The following is a 16,017-nucleotide window of genomic DNA, read 5'->3' as shown; positions in this document are numbered from 1 at the left end:
GATCATATTTGTATATTAAAGGGGTTATGATGTAAAGTAGTGGCATAATTAATGGGCTATTTTCATTGTACAATTATAATCAGTTATAAAAATGAAGAGAATAATAATAATCATCATCATCTTTATCTTTATCTCCAGCCAAGGGAATGGTCTTTAAAAATAAATAAATAAATAAATAATTAGTTTTCACTCCACCTGATCACTTAAATTAATGATTGACTTAGTGGACAGAGTTTCACTGATCTCCTCAGTACCAAGAGTGTCAGTGATTAAAAGAGAAAACCTGCTGATGTTGCTCCAAGAATCATTTTCATAAATTTCAAATCATAAAACCTAATTCTGAGGTTCGGAAGAGGAACTGCTTCAATTGCATTCATTTAATTCCAATCCTTCAAGTAAACTACATGAATTCCCTAAGAAAGAAATATCTTCATATTTTTAAGAAATTTAAAAGAATTAGAATAGCACATTCTGTGTATTCAGACGTGTGACAAATTAAAGGAAAAAACAACATTACATGTCTCAGTAAGGTGTTGGGCCACCACAAGCTGCCAGAACAGTTCTTGGCACAGATTCTAGAGTCTCTGGACTCTACTGGAGGGATGAACACCATTCTTCCAAAAGATATTCCTCATTTGGGGTTTTGATGATGGTGGTGGAGAGTGCTGTCTAACACGTCGGTCCAAAATCTCCCATAGGTGTTCAATTAGGATGAGATCTGGTGACTGTTTAGGCCATAGCATATGATTCACATCATTTTCATACTCATCAAACCATTCAGTGACCCTCGTGCCCTGTGGACGGGGGCATTGTCATCCTGGAAGAGACCACTCCCATCAGGATAGAAATGTTTCACCATAGGATAAAGGTGATCACTCAGAATAACTTTGTAATGATTTGCAGTGACCCTTCCCTCTAAGGGGATAAGTGGACCCAAACCCTGCCAGGAAAATGCCCCCCACAGCATATCAGAGCCTCCAGACCCCCTCACTGTAGGGGTCAAGCAGTCAGGCCTGTACCGTTCTCTTGGTGTCCCACACATGCACTCGCCCACTTTTCGAGACTATGGTGATGGATGACTCATCTGACCATATCACTTTTTTCCACATCTCTGTAGCCCAGTGCCTATAGTGCCCCAATAATGACCCCTCTTTCAAAGTCACTGAGATCCTTTCCTCTTGCCATCTTGATCCAAAATCGAGGTCAACTGGGCCTGCTCAGCATTTTTATACATGACACAGAGCATGATAGGAAGTTAATTGCTTAATTGTATCATGCAGTACACCTGTTTGGAGGCATCTGCATTAGTTATGTTCCTCCACTCATTTATTCAGGTTTTTCCTTTAATTTGTCACCTGTCTGTATGAATTGATCGCTGCATAACATGATCCACTATGTGAGTTAGATTGACTGTATAAACTGAATTATTGATTTTTTACATCGTTTTACACATTGTCTGAGGTTGTCTGTTTTAGCACCCTGACCTCTCTGTTGAAAGAAAAACACTCTTTTTATTTTCAAACAACTGATATCCCAGATTTTACATTAATATTTTAATAGAGTTTTTAATACACACACAGGCATATATACTCAGCAAAAAAAGAAATGTCCCTTTTTCAGGACACTGTATTTTAAAGATAATTTTGTAAATATCCAAATAACTTTACAGATCTTTATTGTAAAGGGTTCAAACAATGTTTTCCATGCTTGTTCAATGAACCATAAACAATTAATGAACATGCACCTGTGGAACAGTTGTTAAGACACTAACAGCTTACAGACAGTAGGCAATTAAGGTCACAGTTATAAAAACATAGGACACTAAAGAGACCTTTCTACTGACTCACTTTCTACTGAAAAACACCAAAAGAAAGATGCCCAGGGTCCCTGCTCATCTGCGTGAACGTGCCTTAGGCATGCTGCAAGGAGGCATGAGGACTGCAGATGTGGCCAGGGCAATAAATTGCAATGTCCGTACTGTGAGACGCCTAAGACAGCACTACAGGGAGACAGGAAGGACAGCTGATTGTCCTCGCAGTGGCAGACAATGTAAAACAACACCTGCACAGGATCGGTATATCCGAATATCACACCTGTGGGACAGGTACAGGACGACAACTGCCCGAGTTACACCAGGAACGCACAATCCCTCCATCAGTGCTCAGACTGTCCGCAATAGGCTGAGAGAAGCTGGACTGAAGGCTTGTAGGCCTGTTGTAAGGCAGGTCCCTACACGCCATAACAGGCTACAACGTCGCCTATGGGCACAAACCCACCTTTGCTGGACGTGATTTCCTGCAAGACAGGAATATCAGTGTTCTGCCATGGCCAGCAAAGAGCTCAGATCTCAATCTCATTGCACACGTCTGGGACCTGTTGGATCGGAGGGCGAGGGCTAGGGCCATTCCCCCCAGAAATGTCCGGGAACATGCAAGTGCCTTGGTGGAAGAGTGGGGTAACATCTCACAGCAAGAACTGGCAAATCTGGTGCAGTCCATTAGGAGGAAATGGTGGCCACACCAGATACTGTTACTTTTGATTTTGACACCCCCCTTTGTTCAGGGACACATTATTCCATTTCTGTTAGTCACATGTCTGTGAAACGTGTTCAGTTTATGTATTAGTTGTTGAATCTTTTTATGTTCATACAAATATTGACACGTGTTAAGTGTCCTGAAAATAAAAGCAGTTGAAAGTGAGAGGATGTTTCTTTTTTGCTGAGTATACGTGTGTGTGTGCGTGTATACTGTATGTATATATATATATATATATATATATATATATATATATTTATATATATATTTATATATATATATATATATATATATATATATATATATATATATATATATATACATACAGTATATGCATATATATGTCAATACTGAACAATATTGCTTGAACAAAACCTGACACATTTTTTCCCAGTTGAACCACAGTGTAGACAAAAACATACAGAGTATTAAAGTTCCCTGAAATTGATTTGGACAAGTTCCAGTCATCATTAACTGGATGAGGTTACTAAAAGCTTGCAGAAGCTATCACTGTTAACCTACTGAACTTCTGTCTCTTGCGCCATTAGCCTCTGTTCCTGCAGACGCACTGTGTGCACGCATTCAAAACCTGTCAGGCCAACAAAACATAAACAGGCAATCTGAGTCACTGTAATAATATTAGATAATCTGATACACATCTAAGGAAAAAAAATAGCTCTGCATTGATTAATTTGCAACTTGATAAGTCATGGATTGACTGTAATGACTTTCTATTAAGTTAATAGACATGATTCACTCAGTTTGCAGACGACAATGTGCGTGTGTGTGTGTGTGTGTCGAGGGGGGAGGTTATGAAAGCAACTAATTACACTGTAAACAGAAAATAACATCATCAAGACAGCTGTAGTGAAACTGCTTCAGTTTATGTCCAGAGTTGAGATGCCTCAATACACATTTAAAGATAGTGAAAGCCTCTATTATTATTACTATCACTTTTAATATTATTATTGTTAATAATATTACTATTACATATACACAGCTTTACAAGGGTAACAATAATCTGCACCAGTGCTTTCCAATCCTGTCCTGGGGACCACACTGTCCTGCTGGTTTTTGGTATTTCAATTCCTTAATTTAACTAATAATTGGCCTAATCAGAGCTTTTAAGAATTTTAAACCACTGATGACATCAGGTTGAATTTAAAAGTATATTAGATACCCAACTTCTTAATTTCAATTTTAAAAGTCAAATAAAGCAAATTATACACTCACCTAAAGGATTATTAGGAACACCTGTTCAATTTCTCATTAATGCAATTATCTAACCAACCAATCACATGGCAGTTGCTTCAATGCATTTAGGGGTGTGGTCCTGGTCAAGACAATCTCCTGAAATCCAAACTGAATGTCTGAATGGGAAAGAAAGGTGATTTAAGCAATTTTGAGCGTGGCATGGTTGTTGGTGCCAGACGGGCCGCTCTGAGTATTTCACAATCTGCTCAGTTACTGGGATTTTCACGCTCAACCATTTCTAGGGTTTACAAAGAATGGTGTGAAAAGGGAAAAACATCCAGTATGCGGCAGTCCTGTGGGCGAAAATGCCTTGTTGATGCTAGAGGTCAGAGGAGAATGGGCCGACTGATTCAAGCTGATAGAAGAGCAACTTTGACTGAAATAATCACTCGTTACAACCGAGGTATGCAGCAAAGCATTTGTGAAGCCACAACACGTACAACCTTGAGGCGGATGGGCTACAACAGCAGAAGACCCCACCGGGTACCACTCATCTCCACTACAAATAGGAGAAAGAGGCTACAATTTGCACAAGCTCACCAAAATTGGACAGTTGAAGACTGGAAAAATGTTGCCTGGTCTAATGAGTCTCGATTTCTGTTGAGACATTCAGATGGTAGAGTCGGAATTTGGCGTAAACAGAATGAGAACATGGATCCATCATGCCTTGTTACCACTGTGCAGGCTGGTGGTGGTGGTGTAATGGTGTGGGGGATGTTTTCTTGGCACACTTTAGGCCCCTTAGTGCCAATTGGGCATAGTTTAAATGCCACGGCCTACCTGAGCATTGTTTCTGACCATGTCCATCCCTTTATGACCACCATGTACCCATCCTCTGATGGCTACTTCCAGCAGGATAATGCACCATGTCACAAAGGTCGAATCATTTGAAATTGGTTTCTTGAACATGACAATGAGTTCACTGTACTAAACTGGCCCCCACAGTCACCAGATCTCAATCCAATAGAGCATCTTTGGGATGTGGTGGAACGGGAGCTTCGTGCCCTGGATGTGCATCCCACAAATCTCCATCAACTGCAAGATGCTATCCTATCAATATGGGCCAACATTTCTAAAGAATGCTTTCAGCACCTTGTTGAATCAATGCCACGTAGAATTAAGGCAGTTCTGAAGGCGAAAGGGGGTCAAACACAGTATTAGTATGGTGTTCCTAATAATCCTTTAGGTGAGTGTAAATTCAGGTTACGTTTTTAGTTAATTGAAGGTGGGACAAAAACCAGCAGGACACTGGGTCCACAGGACCAGGATTGAGAGCCACTGCTCTACACATTACAATGAATAAGACTGCAGGTATATAAGATAATTAGTATGGGCACAGTGTGAGCAGACGTGTCTCAAGGAGGCGTCGAGAGCTGGCTAGATGCTGCATAGTTCTAATGCTAATGGGCAGCTCATCCCCCAGACTGTAACAGCACAGCGAGCCAGGGAAATCGGATACACATGCAGAATATGTTTTCTGAACACTGTCTTCACATGATGAAAATGTAATTGGATTTCAGAATATATTTACATTTGGAAACCTTATGAGCATGAAACATTACCAGCAATATGATGAAATACCCAGATAATAATGTAATCATGTGTTTAATAGACAAAGCCTTGTTTTTTGTTTTTTTAATTTATTCAATTATCTGTTTGCATACAACACAAAAAAGTGCCTGAAAGTGAACATTAAGCATACTTCATTATGGCTTTTTTGGGTTTTTTTGCACAGACACATCGCCAATCACACGACATAAGGTGTCAATGTAACAGCTGGAGATGCTTAAAGGAACAAACAGACACAGAGTATGTTGACTATGGATTTATTCATATATTTAGTTGTACAACAGTGAGAACTGCACCAAACTAGCTATTAATGCTGCCATTGGGAAAAAAGAAAAAAGACCAGTCTCATTTGTTATGAAATTCATGGACTTGTCAATTCATGGACTGGAAAAGGACTGGAAAATTTCCAGATGTTAAATGTCTCCTGACTTATGTCTGTTTGGTCAGCCCATAATCAATAATTCAATGATTAGCTACTGTAATCTAACTTGCCACTTTAGTGTGACTGCTAATAACATATATTTAAAAATCACTACACTTTTTTTATTTATTTTTTTTATTTAAATTCTCACCATTGTGGTTGAATTTTATGTAGCATGAAAAATAAAATGTAAGGTTTGAAGAATGTGCTGTAGTGGTGAGTGGAGGCCTAGAAGCATGGTAGACCCCCCTCCTTCTGGTAGACAAGAATCTGATTTCAACTAAGGCATTAGTTATCTGGATCCCGTGCCCCTGGGCATGTGAACTGTGATGCCATATTGGCTTCAGATCTCTAGTGGGAGCTCCATGCAAGCCACAGGAACACAAGCGTGCTGGTGTAAATGACCAGGATGAACAGGTAGAGGCGGAAGAGCAACTTGTCCACCTTATAGCACAGAGCCAGCCAGTCTGTCTTCATGTTCCCTGCTTCATCCATCTGGTACATGTAACACCTGAGGGAAGTGACCTCCTGCAGGACCTTGTCCAGCAGCAGGTTCCTGTCCTGCTCTCCATGAAAGCAGACTTCCTCCTCCTCCTCATCTGGAGAGAAGTCAAACTCGTAGCCTGAAAGAAAGAGTCCAGCAGTAATTCTGTCAAATGCCTATACGTTCTACACAGAACTCACTTCTAATTAACAGCAGCTGCAGGGCCGCACCTCCGCTCTGATCCACATCCTCCAGGGTTTTCATGGACGTGAAGGAGCTCTCCATGAAGCTCTGGCTGGCGGATCCATACTTGTCCAGCAGGCAGGCGGACACTGACTTCTCCCTAACAGTTTCCTCATCGAGATGCAGGAGTTTGACCACGAAGATGGACTTGGCCAGACTAAGAGCCAGCATGGCCATGCTAACGGCGAAGAAAACACCTGCAAAGAGAGAAAAAGAACAGCACATTGTCACACTGGAGGAGGTGCCAGCAAGCAAAGCTGAAATGTTTGCTCTGAGTGTTTGTTCAAGAAAACAGCTAAAAGATGCATTTATTTGCAATGAAGGCATAATAGCATTCATTACGCTCTTCATCTGTTAAGTACTTATTTCTAAGTAACTGCAGTTGCTTCCCTTCTATATTATTTTACATGTTATACTTTGGCAAAGCATATAGTAAGGCTATGAAAAGAAAATATCTTGTATCTTTCAGAAAAGGTGCAACATTGTTAAGGAGAATAACATCTTCCCATCTTGCTACAGAGGTCCAACTGTGCTCTATCGTGCAGAGGAAAATAATTCTCTACCTTTGTGTTGTGTAAACTTGAAATCACTTGCACTGACAGGAGGAATCTCATCTTTTCTAAAGGTGACTTAGACTCTAATCCCTCTATTCAGGGGAAACATTGACAGAGTTATTGCTCAACATAACTGTCCCCCCACCAGATTTTTATTTTTATTTTTAAGCTTCCCAGTTACTGTGCATACCAATGAGCGGGGTTTTAATAGCCGTCGCAGGAAGTTCGTTGGTCATGTTGACTCGAAACACGGTGTAGCCCAGTAGGATGCTGGCCTTAAAGATGATTCTTGTGCCACTGTCTGGGGGCAGGTAGAAACTAATGACATCCACAACCATGAGGAATATACTGGGGATCAGTAAGCTGACCACATAGAGCAGGGGACGCCTGCGAATCACAACCTGCAGAAGATGGGGGACTGTAATTAGATTATTTACAACAACAAAATCTGTCTGTTGGCTGTAAACATCATCGCAGTGTCGTATATCGTGCATGAAAAGTGGGTGTTTGACATCTCTGGAGTCCTGTACAGAAAATGCAATGCAAAAGCCACAACAATCAAGACTGCTTTCCTTTATTCTTTTAGCTCCTGAGTGCAAAATTAATTTCCCACCTTGTTTCGATGGCCACATAAAACCCTGCAGAAAATAATTGTCTCTTGCTGAAATGTATTTTTTGAACTTTTCCAATTAAAACCCATTATATTTTTCAAAACAATCATCCAGTAAATCAGTAGCAGACTGTGCTCTGGAATAAAAAGGCATTCAATATTAGTGTCGGCATCCCTCCCCCGAGGCCGAGGTGACCTAGGTGCCAGAGGTTAGATCACTTTGCCTGCCCTTCCCATCCATTTCCTCTGTTCTGCACACTGCCTGAAGCTGAACATAACAGTGACAAATGGCAAAATGATGAGCTGAGGTGCCTCATTTTTTCAGTGGAGAGACCTCGACAATTTAGCAGTTAGCGATGTGTATAGGCAATCAAAAATGAAACCTTGTCCTTTCAGTGTAGAACACACTGTATGTTCTGGTATGCCCGACAGCACAGAGCAATGGGAAGTTTTTCCGAAACTGTGGAAACAGGGCCAACAAAATAAATTTAAGTAATGCCTCTGAGGACTTCTCATTACCATCATTCACTTGGGATGCTTTCAGCATTATAGCCCCATCTATTTACAGTAGGACATCAGTTCAATCCATTACTTAAATCAATTTGTTTCACACCACTATTACACCCTGTGGACCAGATCAGTGCCATTTACAAACCCGGGAATCAACTTTTAGCTACAGTTAGTGCCGTATCTCCCCGCTTCATGTAATTTCCGAGATCCTGTTTTTCTTCCACTTAGTCTTTCCAGTCTATAAGCAGGACAGCTGGTGGTGATGAAGCTCATTCTGAGTCTGAATACAATTAACAGGAATGCATTTTTGCTGAAACAACAAAGAAAACCTTCTCCCCCCTCTGAACATGTCACCCAAGATAGGACATGACACTAACGACTTGAGTGTGATTTTTCTTCTATTTCTAATCGTTGCCTTTAAAAGCTCCTTTTTTGTGTATTTGTATTATCAATTAATATAAGAAAAGTAACGAGAAAGTAAAGGCTGTTGGTCTCTTGGTTTCAGTCAATTTGAAACTGCACTTTAAATAATTCTGTGCTCCGGCAACACTTCTTGGGCTCCTTCAACAGCATTGTAATGTGCCGAGCTAATTACTCAGTGAAGGTCACTCGATTAGGTGCACAATGCATCAAGAAACTTCCAGTTGTTTCTAGAAAGTAACGTGGTAATGGGGTCTGCCTTTTACATGACAGATGATGTTGTGTTCTACCCCCCTCCCTTCTTTTTTTTCTTTTTTGATGCATTGCAGTAGAAAATAGGCTCCTAGCTCCTAAAATTGACCCAGTAATATGTGATTGCAGCTCGGCTTAATGACTAAAGCTTGATGTGTAATTTGTTTACTGGGCTGAAACTTACATGTGGTGTAGAAATAACCTGTTTAATGAGTCTTACATTGTCATTATATTGACAGTCTGGGCATGTAACAGAGCATGTTTGTTAAAGTGGAAGTGAAGTTATAATCAGCTTTCCACAATGTTGTTATTCCATACAAATGCATAATGATACTCTTGAAAATCTCAGTGCTTCTCACTCAACAGCACAGGCTGTGGAGCGTTAACCCAGCGATGCCCAGTTTTGCAGCAGGAAAGGTGATGTTTTGTACTTTAGATATTAAAAGCTATTTTGTAAACTTCTGTGCATAATCCTAAGGTGAGTAGCATTGATTCCAATTGAGATTCAGTTGGTTTGCTTAATTAAAAAGTCAATTTAAAAGTCATATTATAAGAAACAAAAAAAAAATCTTAGTATCACAAAACCTCAGAACTGCATTTATGTGGTTTGAAATCATAATGGCAGAAATTATATTCATTTTGGACTCAGCATAATTTCACGTTTTAATGCATCATTCAGCTCCTGCATACCTATTATTTTGGAGAACTTGTACTCACATTGAACTGTATCTGGGCATAGTCTCTGCTCTCCATATGCAGCTGTTTATAACTGGAAGGAACGGAGATCAGCTCCCATTCTCCATCATTCATGTAGGCCTTTATGTCATTTTCTCGCTCCTCTGCGCTCCTCCACAGAGCCATGTCCACTTCATTCACTTCACAGGAAGAAGAATCACACATATAACACATAAAACACGTAGTCTGCGTGTGAAACATCAGCCCCCCTTTGACTTGCTAGTATAGACAGCAATGTGGAATTTTCCAAAATATCATTTACATCTTCATTACTTTTTGTCTTTTTCTTTTTTAGTCCATGCCCTTCTTAATATGCCTTTGACTTGTTTTCATAGAGACTGAGAAGACCCTTAAACAAGGTGGAGGACCATACATCCATACATAGCCAAAACTAACGTCGACTGATGATGTGTAAAAGTATACACACATACCTGTGTGCAGCCAACTGCGAAACGTCAAGGTGCAGTTCTGCTTATCGAAGGGGAAGGCGTAGATCTCTAAATCACAAGCAGACACCACCTGAATGGGCTTGTAATTCTTCACGGTGCCAGAAGAATTCACATAAATGTAGGGGAGGTCCGGAGATTTGCCTACATCAACGCTGGGGAATTTAAACAAAATGAGCATTCATACACTATATCGTATATTGAAGTCTCACTGATGCTCTGTTCTGTCTGAATTTAAGTAAAGTCATTATTAGGGTACTCTGTTTTGTTTTTCTACCCTGTAAAAGTTATACCCTTTGGGAATTAAAGGAATTCAGAAGCACATACAGTATTTGAAAGATGGGGGAGAAAGCAATTGATAAATGTGAAGCTCACAATTCACTAATGATTATGTCAGGAACCCAGATGGCTTCTGAAGACAGAGAGATCTCATTAATTCCGTCGAAAGCCGCAGGGTCCCACACTAAAAATTCGTCATTCCAGATCTAAAACAGAAACACAAACATGGCAAGAAGATACCGAAGGCCGTACTCATGTAATTGCGCAAGAGCTTAAGCAGTGTAGAGAGGCAGACTTTGCAGACTTTTTGTGCATCTGTCTATAAGATGTGCTGGAAACATTGAGACTTTTTCTACCCAGTTTAACTTCCAAACGCTTTATCTGCCAACTTCTTGGTGTTCACGCTCTCTCAGTCACAATTATATTCTCGTTAGATTCAACTTGAATTAAAGTAACTTTATATATTTTCTTCGAACCTGATTACTGAACTATCCGATAACCAGTACCCCAGAGTATGAAATTAGGGGGAAAAAAGTACTGGAGGAAATTTAATTACAAATGAACAAGGAAACAAATATCAACTGTCAGTAACACAAAGAACATGAAATTAGATTGTATTCATCCTGCATGTTTGAATTCATAAGTTGTGCTAAATTCTATTGTTGTCTGCAAAATATACAATTGAACATTACTTATCTTATATATTTCCAGGCATGCATGTCTCTTTAAAATGTTATATAATACATGGTAAATATAATGCAGATCAACACTAACATCTGAAAACTCTAACAAGGAGGCAATATGCACTGTTTTGTTGCATATTGCTAATATGAAGTATGGATTGATGTATTTGTATATTTAATTGTTTGTATTTTTAATATCTGAATTTACATTGGTGATATTCAGTTTCTTTAATTCAGAATTTAACCAGGAGGAAACTGCAGTTGAGTGCTTTAAGGACTTGTTCACACAAAGTCCTCCGTACATATCCTCAGCTCGGCTAGTCGATGTATCACACTGAGCACGGCTACCTGTGATTTTTCTGTCCAATTCTCTCATTATTCACTATTCATTCTGTACTATTCCTGTCACTGAGCAAACAACTGATAATCGCTAGACATTATCGAAAGTTACTGAAATGATGGAACAGAAAAATCACAGATACTTTACTTTACTTTTACACTCCCACTAAGACATAAGTACATATAAATCAATCATTATCGACACTACGATAGTTCCCCTGTAAAATAGGACATAATCCTAAGGGGCCTTTTTCCATATTTCCATCTAAATGCCTGTTTATGTATATGTGTATTCATGGGTTGTTCCTTAGAAAATAATGTTCATATCTGTGTGAAAAACACCTGAATTATCTTGATGTTAAATTAATCAGGTGCAGAGGCTGCCTTGGTATTTACTAACCTGCCGATACCAAATACTTGTGGTCATTTTCTGGTTCTGTCCATCCTTGGAGAGAAAAGAATAGAATTGTAAAGCAATACATATGTTTTGGAAAAATGACCAAATGGGGAAAAAAGTTTGTTTTACAAGAAGTCACATGTCCTAAGTTATTAAGTCATAGTGGTTTTCAAGAGCATCCATAAAGTCATTAGACATTTTCGAGAAAATCCCTGATCATGGACCATAAAGCTGAAATGAAAAAATACATTTGGTGGAGGAGTAGCTGGGTGAAGGGATAATTAAAATCAATGTGAGAATTTAGTAAGTGGTGGGATACATTATGTCTTCACAAAGAATGATAGACATAATGCATTTTACACTGGAATGATTACATTTTTGCATCCTGACTGTAATCAGGACAGCAATGGCATATGCTTTTTAAATGGCTATCAAATAAATCCTGGAGTGGGGCTGAAAGAAAGGGTACCACTTGTCATTCACTTTGCCAGAACTGGCCACTCACGCTCTCACTTTCAAATATAAGGTGCACAGAAAGGAAGAAATGCAGTGATGTCCGACTGATCTGTTGTGTTGTTTTTCAGTTTTCTTGATTACACTATCAAAACTGACCATGTGGTTTACTGGACTAAATTACTTCATGTTTGTTGTTTAAAGCCCCCTCCTCTCCCTCCCCCATCCCTCATTAAGAGCACAGTCATTACCACATCAAGCATCGCCTGCAGGATTAAATCAATGTAGACAACGGTAGCCCTGGTCCAGTTCCTCACAGGCCTCACACCCTTGCTGTAACCCCGGAGGAGCTTTCTGGTTAACTGGTTCAGAGTCGATCTCTTGGGTTTCTCTCTCAAAGTGAGAGTTAATGGAACTAGAAGAGCAAAAAGTCCACATTTAACAATGTAAGACTATATTAGATTTACTGCCACTTTTTTGTTTGTTTGTTTGTTTGTTTTTGGAAAGAAAGCCTTTTTACCATTTCATCTTATTCTGATACCTGACTTAAAAACCATAAAACAGAAAAGGAAACAATACGAAGATTAATTAATTTAATACAATACATGATATCATGCTGAAGTACAAATCTAATTAAATGTAATACTCTACTGTAATTTAAGTTAACTATAAATATACAGATGTACTTTGCAATTGAAGTATTATATTTACAGCATATTAATTAACTGTTATATTGTCTTCTGCCACAAGGTGGTGGGATCTCTGTGTTATACATTTCTAATGCCTCTTCTGTCAATTCAAGTTCTGGAGCTACAGTGTCAAGTCAGAGTTTGTCACTGCAGTACAGTAACACAGTTCAAAATAAACATTCTGCATATTTCTTAATTGTTAGGCTAATTAATTGTTAATGAATTGTTGTCAATATTAATCTGTTTAACTCACATTCCACTTATCTCACATAAATACAAAAGTATCTATATCCCTCAGGTAGGGATGCAATAATAGTAACAGAATTATAGAATATTCAAACATAAACTGTAATATTTGACCATAAATACATTTCTCCCAGTGGCAGATTATTTTCTGCTCACCCTTTTCACCAAACAGAATAATTGTATGCCTTTCTGGTAATGATCATTTCTTTGACACAAGCCAAAATGTAAAGCATTTACACAGGCACTCAATGCTTAAATTACAAAAAATAGATATAAAACATTTATATTGATGCAGGCTTCCATGAGTATAGTCTAGTATAATATATATATATATATATATATATATATATATATATAGTTTTCGTTTTTTTGTCTTTGTTTGATTTGTTTTTGTCCCCGAGTTATAGTGAGTATAATTGAAGTAAACAATAAGGAATTTGTTTGTCATTTGTTCTCTTCCTGTCCTGTTAATGATTGTTCAGGTTATCCAGTAACACAGCGACAGAATATCTACCCTCCCTATCCACTAACCTGAGGTCAATAAGTGCCTTACCTGAGAGAAGAAGGAGCAGGAAGGTCACAGGTGACACAGTCTTTTTCATGTCTGCACTGGCTGTTTGCACTTCTCAGTCTGCCTCTGCCTCTTTAGGTCTTCAATGCTCAGTGAGCTTGTCTCTTGTCTTGTATTTTTCACTTATTCTTTGTTTTTTTAATCAATTCATTATTGAGTGTTGGGATAAGATCCTTTAGCCTTGGTTCGCTGAAGAAGAGGCTTTTCTCAGTCGCGTCACTAAAAGGCTGCAACATTAAACTTTGTGTCCTCCTGCGAGTTGAATTTGCATTATGCCGATACACTGATGATAAATGGATAATAGGATAATGCAGGAAGGCCAAGGCTCTTGGGGATTTTTGAAAAAAATAATAGAATAAAAAAGAGGCAGCTCATGTTTAAATGTCATCCTGCTGCAAGAGTTGGCCCACTTTAAAAGCAACAGTGCAAACAAGCAGCTCACCTCACGGAGTCCTGTTGACGAGAAGCAGTTTAACAGGAGGGATTTTTTTTTTTCTGCTTCTGTCGCACAATCCACATTCTGAATAGTGTCTGCTTATTTTACAAGTGACTCCATGCTGGCCTTCGAATGTATTATTACAGATTAAAAACACATTTAAAAAAACAAATAGTAATAAATATGTTTAAAAAAAGTTCAGTTCTGTTGGTCAAGCCATTCAGTATTGGGAGGGTGTTAATGGTAGAAGCTGGGATTATTGTCCTGGAAGCCATTTTGGTGTATTTGAAATCAGGGATAAACTGCTCTTCAGGCTTCAGTGATTTGTAATACAAGTATCACAGTGGGCTGTAGACCTCATGCCATCACACCTATCCCCGTCATTTACCACTGAATTATAAATTGTAAACCTCATGAAGCAAAGACAATCATACTTACAGTACTACCATAAAGACTGCCAAGAAGAAGATATGCACATATGGACTTTTTATTTGCTCAGATTTGTAAATGTATCTTACACATCAAAATCTAATTTCAGTCACATTATTGGTTATATTCAGAGTATATCATATTCTACCATACACTCCACAGTTGTTTGGTAACACTTTACAATAAGGTAGCATAATTCCTCATGACTTAATATACGAATACCATAGGAATTAAACATCAATACATCATAAGAACATAATAACATAAGAACGTTTAAAAACGAGAGGAGGCCATTTGACCTATCATGCTCATTTGGTGTCCATTAATAACTAAGTGATCCACGGATACTATCCAGTCTATTTTTAAATGTTCCCAAATTTCCAGCTTCTACCACATCGCTGGGGAGTTTGTTCAGATTGTGACAACTCTCTGTGTGAAGAAGTGTCTCCTGTTTTCCATCTTGAATGCATTGAAGCCCAATTTCCATTTGTGTCCCGGGTGCGTGTGTCCCTGCTGATCTGGAAAAGCTCCTCTGGTTTGATGTGGTCGATGCCTTTCATGATTTGGAAGACTTGGATCAAGTCCCCACGTAGTCTCCTCTGCTCCAGGGTGAAAAGGTTCAGTTCCTCAGTCTCTCAGCAGGACATTCCCTTCAGACCTGGAATAAGTCTGGTTGCTCTCCTCTGAACTGCCTCTAGAGCAGCGATATCTTTCTTGAAGTGTGGAGCCAAGAACTGCACACAGTATCCAGATGAGCTCTAACTAGTGCATTGTACAGTCTGAACATTACTGCCCTTGTTCTCAATTCTACACTTTGGACAATATACCCTAACATTGTGTTTGCCTTTTTTATTGCTTCCCCACATTGTAAACCTCATGACCACATCATGACAGACATCTGAGTTCTGATATTTAGCACATGAACCCTAACCCTAACCCTGTTATACATGTGATTAACATAAGAACTCGGATGAAGTGCATGCCATATTAATGTGTTTATCCAGTGACATTCATATATTAATTCATGAGTACCTTATTGTAAAGTGTGATCAGTTGTTCTGCATCTTAATATGACTAACCAGTAAAGGTGAGACAGATTTATTCCTTTGCGATAACTTCAAATGCACCAACAAACTCTCTGTGCCTTTTGACATATAACCCACATGGAATACATAGTGTTGAAATATACCTGCAGATGTGCAGATGGTTTACATTTACATAAATGTTTACAACCTGTGTCAATTTTGTAAACCTTATGTTGAATATAGTTTACTGTACTGTATGGTGGAAGGACAACATTTCTTGCAGCTCCCGTGGCTGTAACTCTCCCCTGCAGTGTGTGTATAAATGTGGGCTCAGTGGACGGACGTGGTTGAGACACGAAGCATGGTGCACACGCCCAACACGTGTCCGTCAACGCCCCCCGGGGTCCGTGAGCGCGCACGCTGTCGACGTGCGCGTCT

General features: G+C 39.1%; 1 protein-coding gene across 1 annotated transcript; it reads right to left on the bottom strand.

Moving 5' to 3' along the window:
- Window positions 1–5,598: 5,598 nt before the first annotated feature.
- htr3b (5-hydroxytryptamine (serotonin) receptor 3B) lies at window positions 5,599–16,017 on the bottom strand. Its single transcript, XM_066708473.1, has 9 exons — window positions 13,672–16,017; window positions 12,435–12,598; window positions 11,734–11,778; window positions 10,408–10,517; window positions 10,018–10,187; window positions 9,569–9,726; window positions 7,250–7,460; window positions 6,493–6,702; window positions 5,599–6,401 (listed from the first exon to the last, which is right to left on the bottom strand). The coding sequence occupies exons 1-9, from the start codon at window positions 13,718–13,720 to the stop codon at window positions 6,130–6,132; spliced, it is 1,389 nt and encodes a 462-aa protein (XP_066564570.1). The 5' UTR covers window positions 13,721–16,017; the 3' UTR covers window positions 5,599–6,129.

This window comes from Amia ocellicauda, chromosome 1 (genome assembly GCF_036373705.1).
Source record: "Amia ocellicauda isolate fAmiCal2 chromosome 1, fAmiCal2.hap1, whole genome shotgun sequence".
In the NCBI taxonomy this organism is placed as follows: domain Eukaryota; kingdom Metazoa; phylum Chordata; class Actinopteri; order Amiiformes; family Amiidae; genus Amia; species Amia ocellicauda.
Note: the sequence above shows the minus strand (reverse complement) of the source record. Positions and strands in the feature narration are given on the sequence as shown.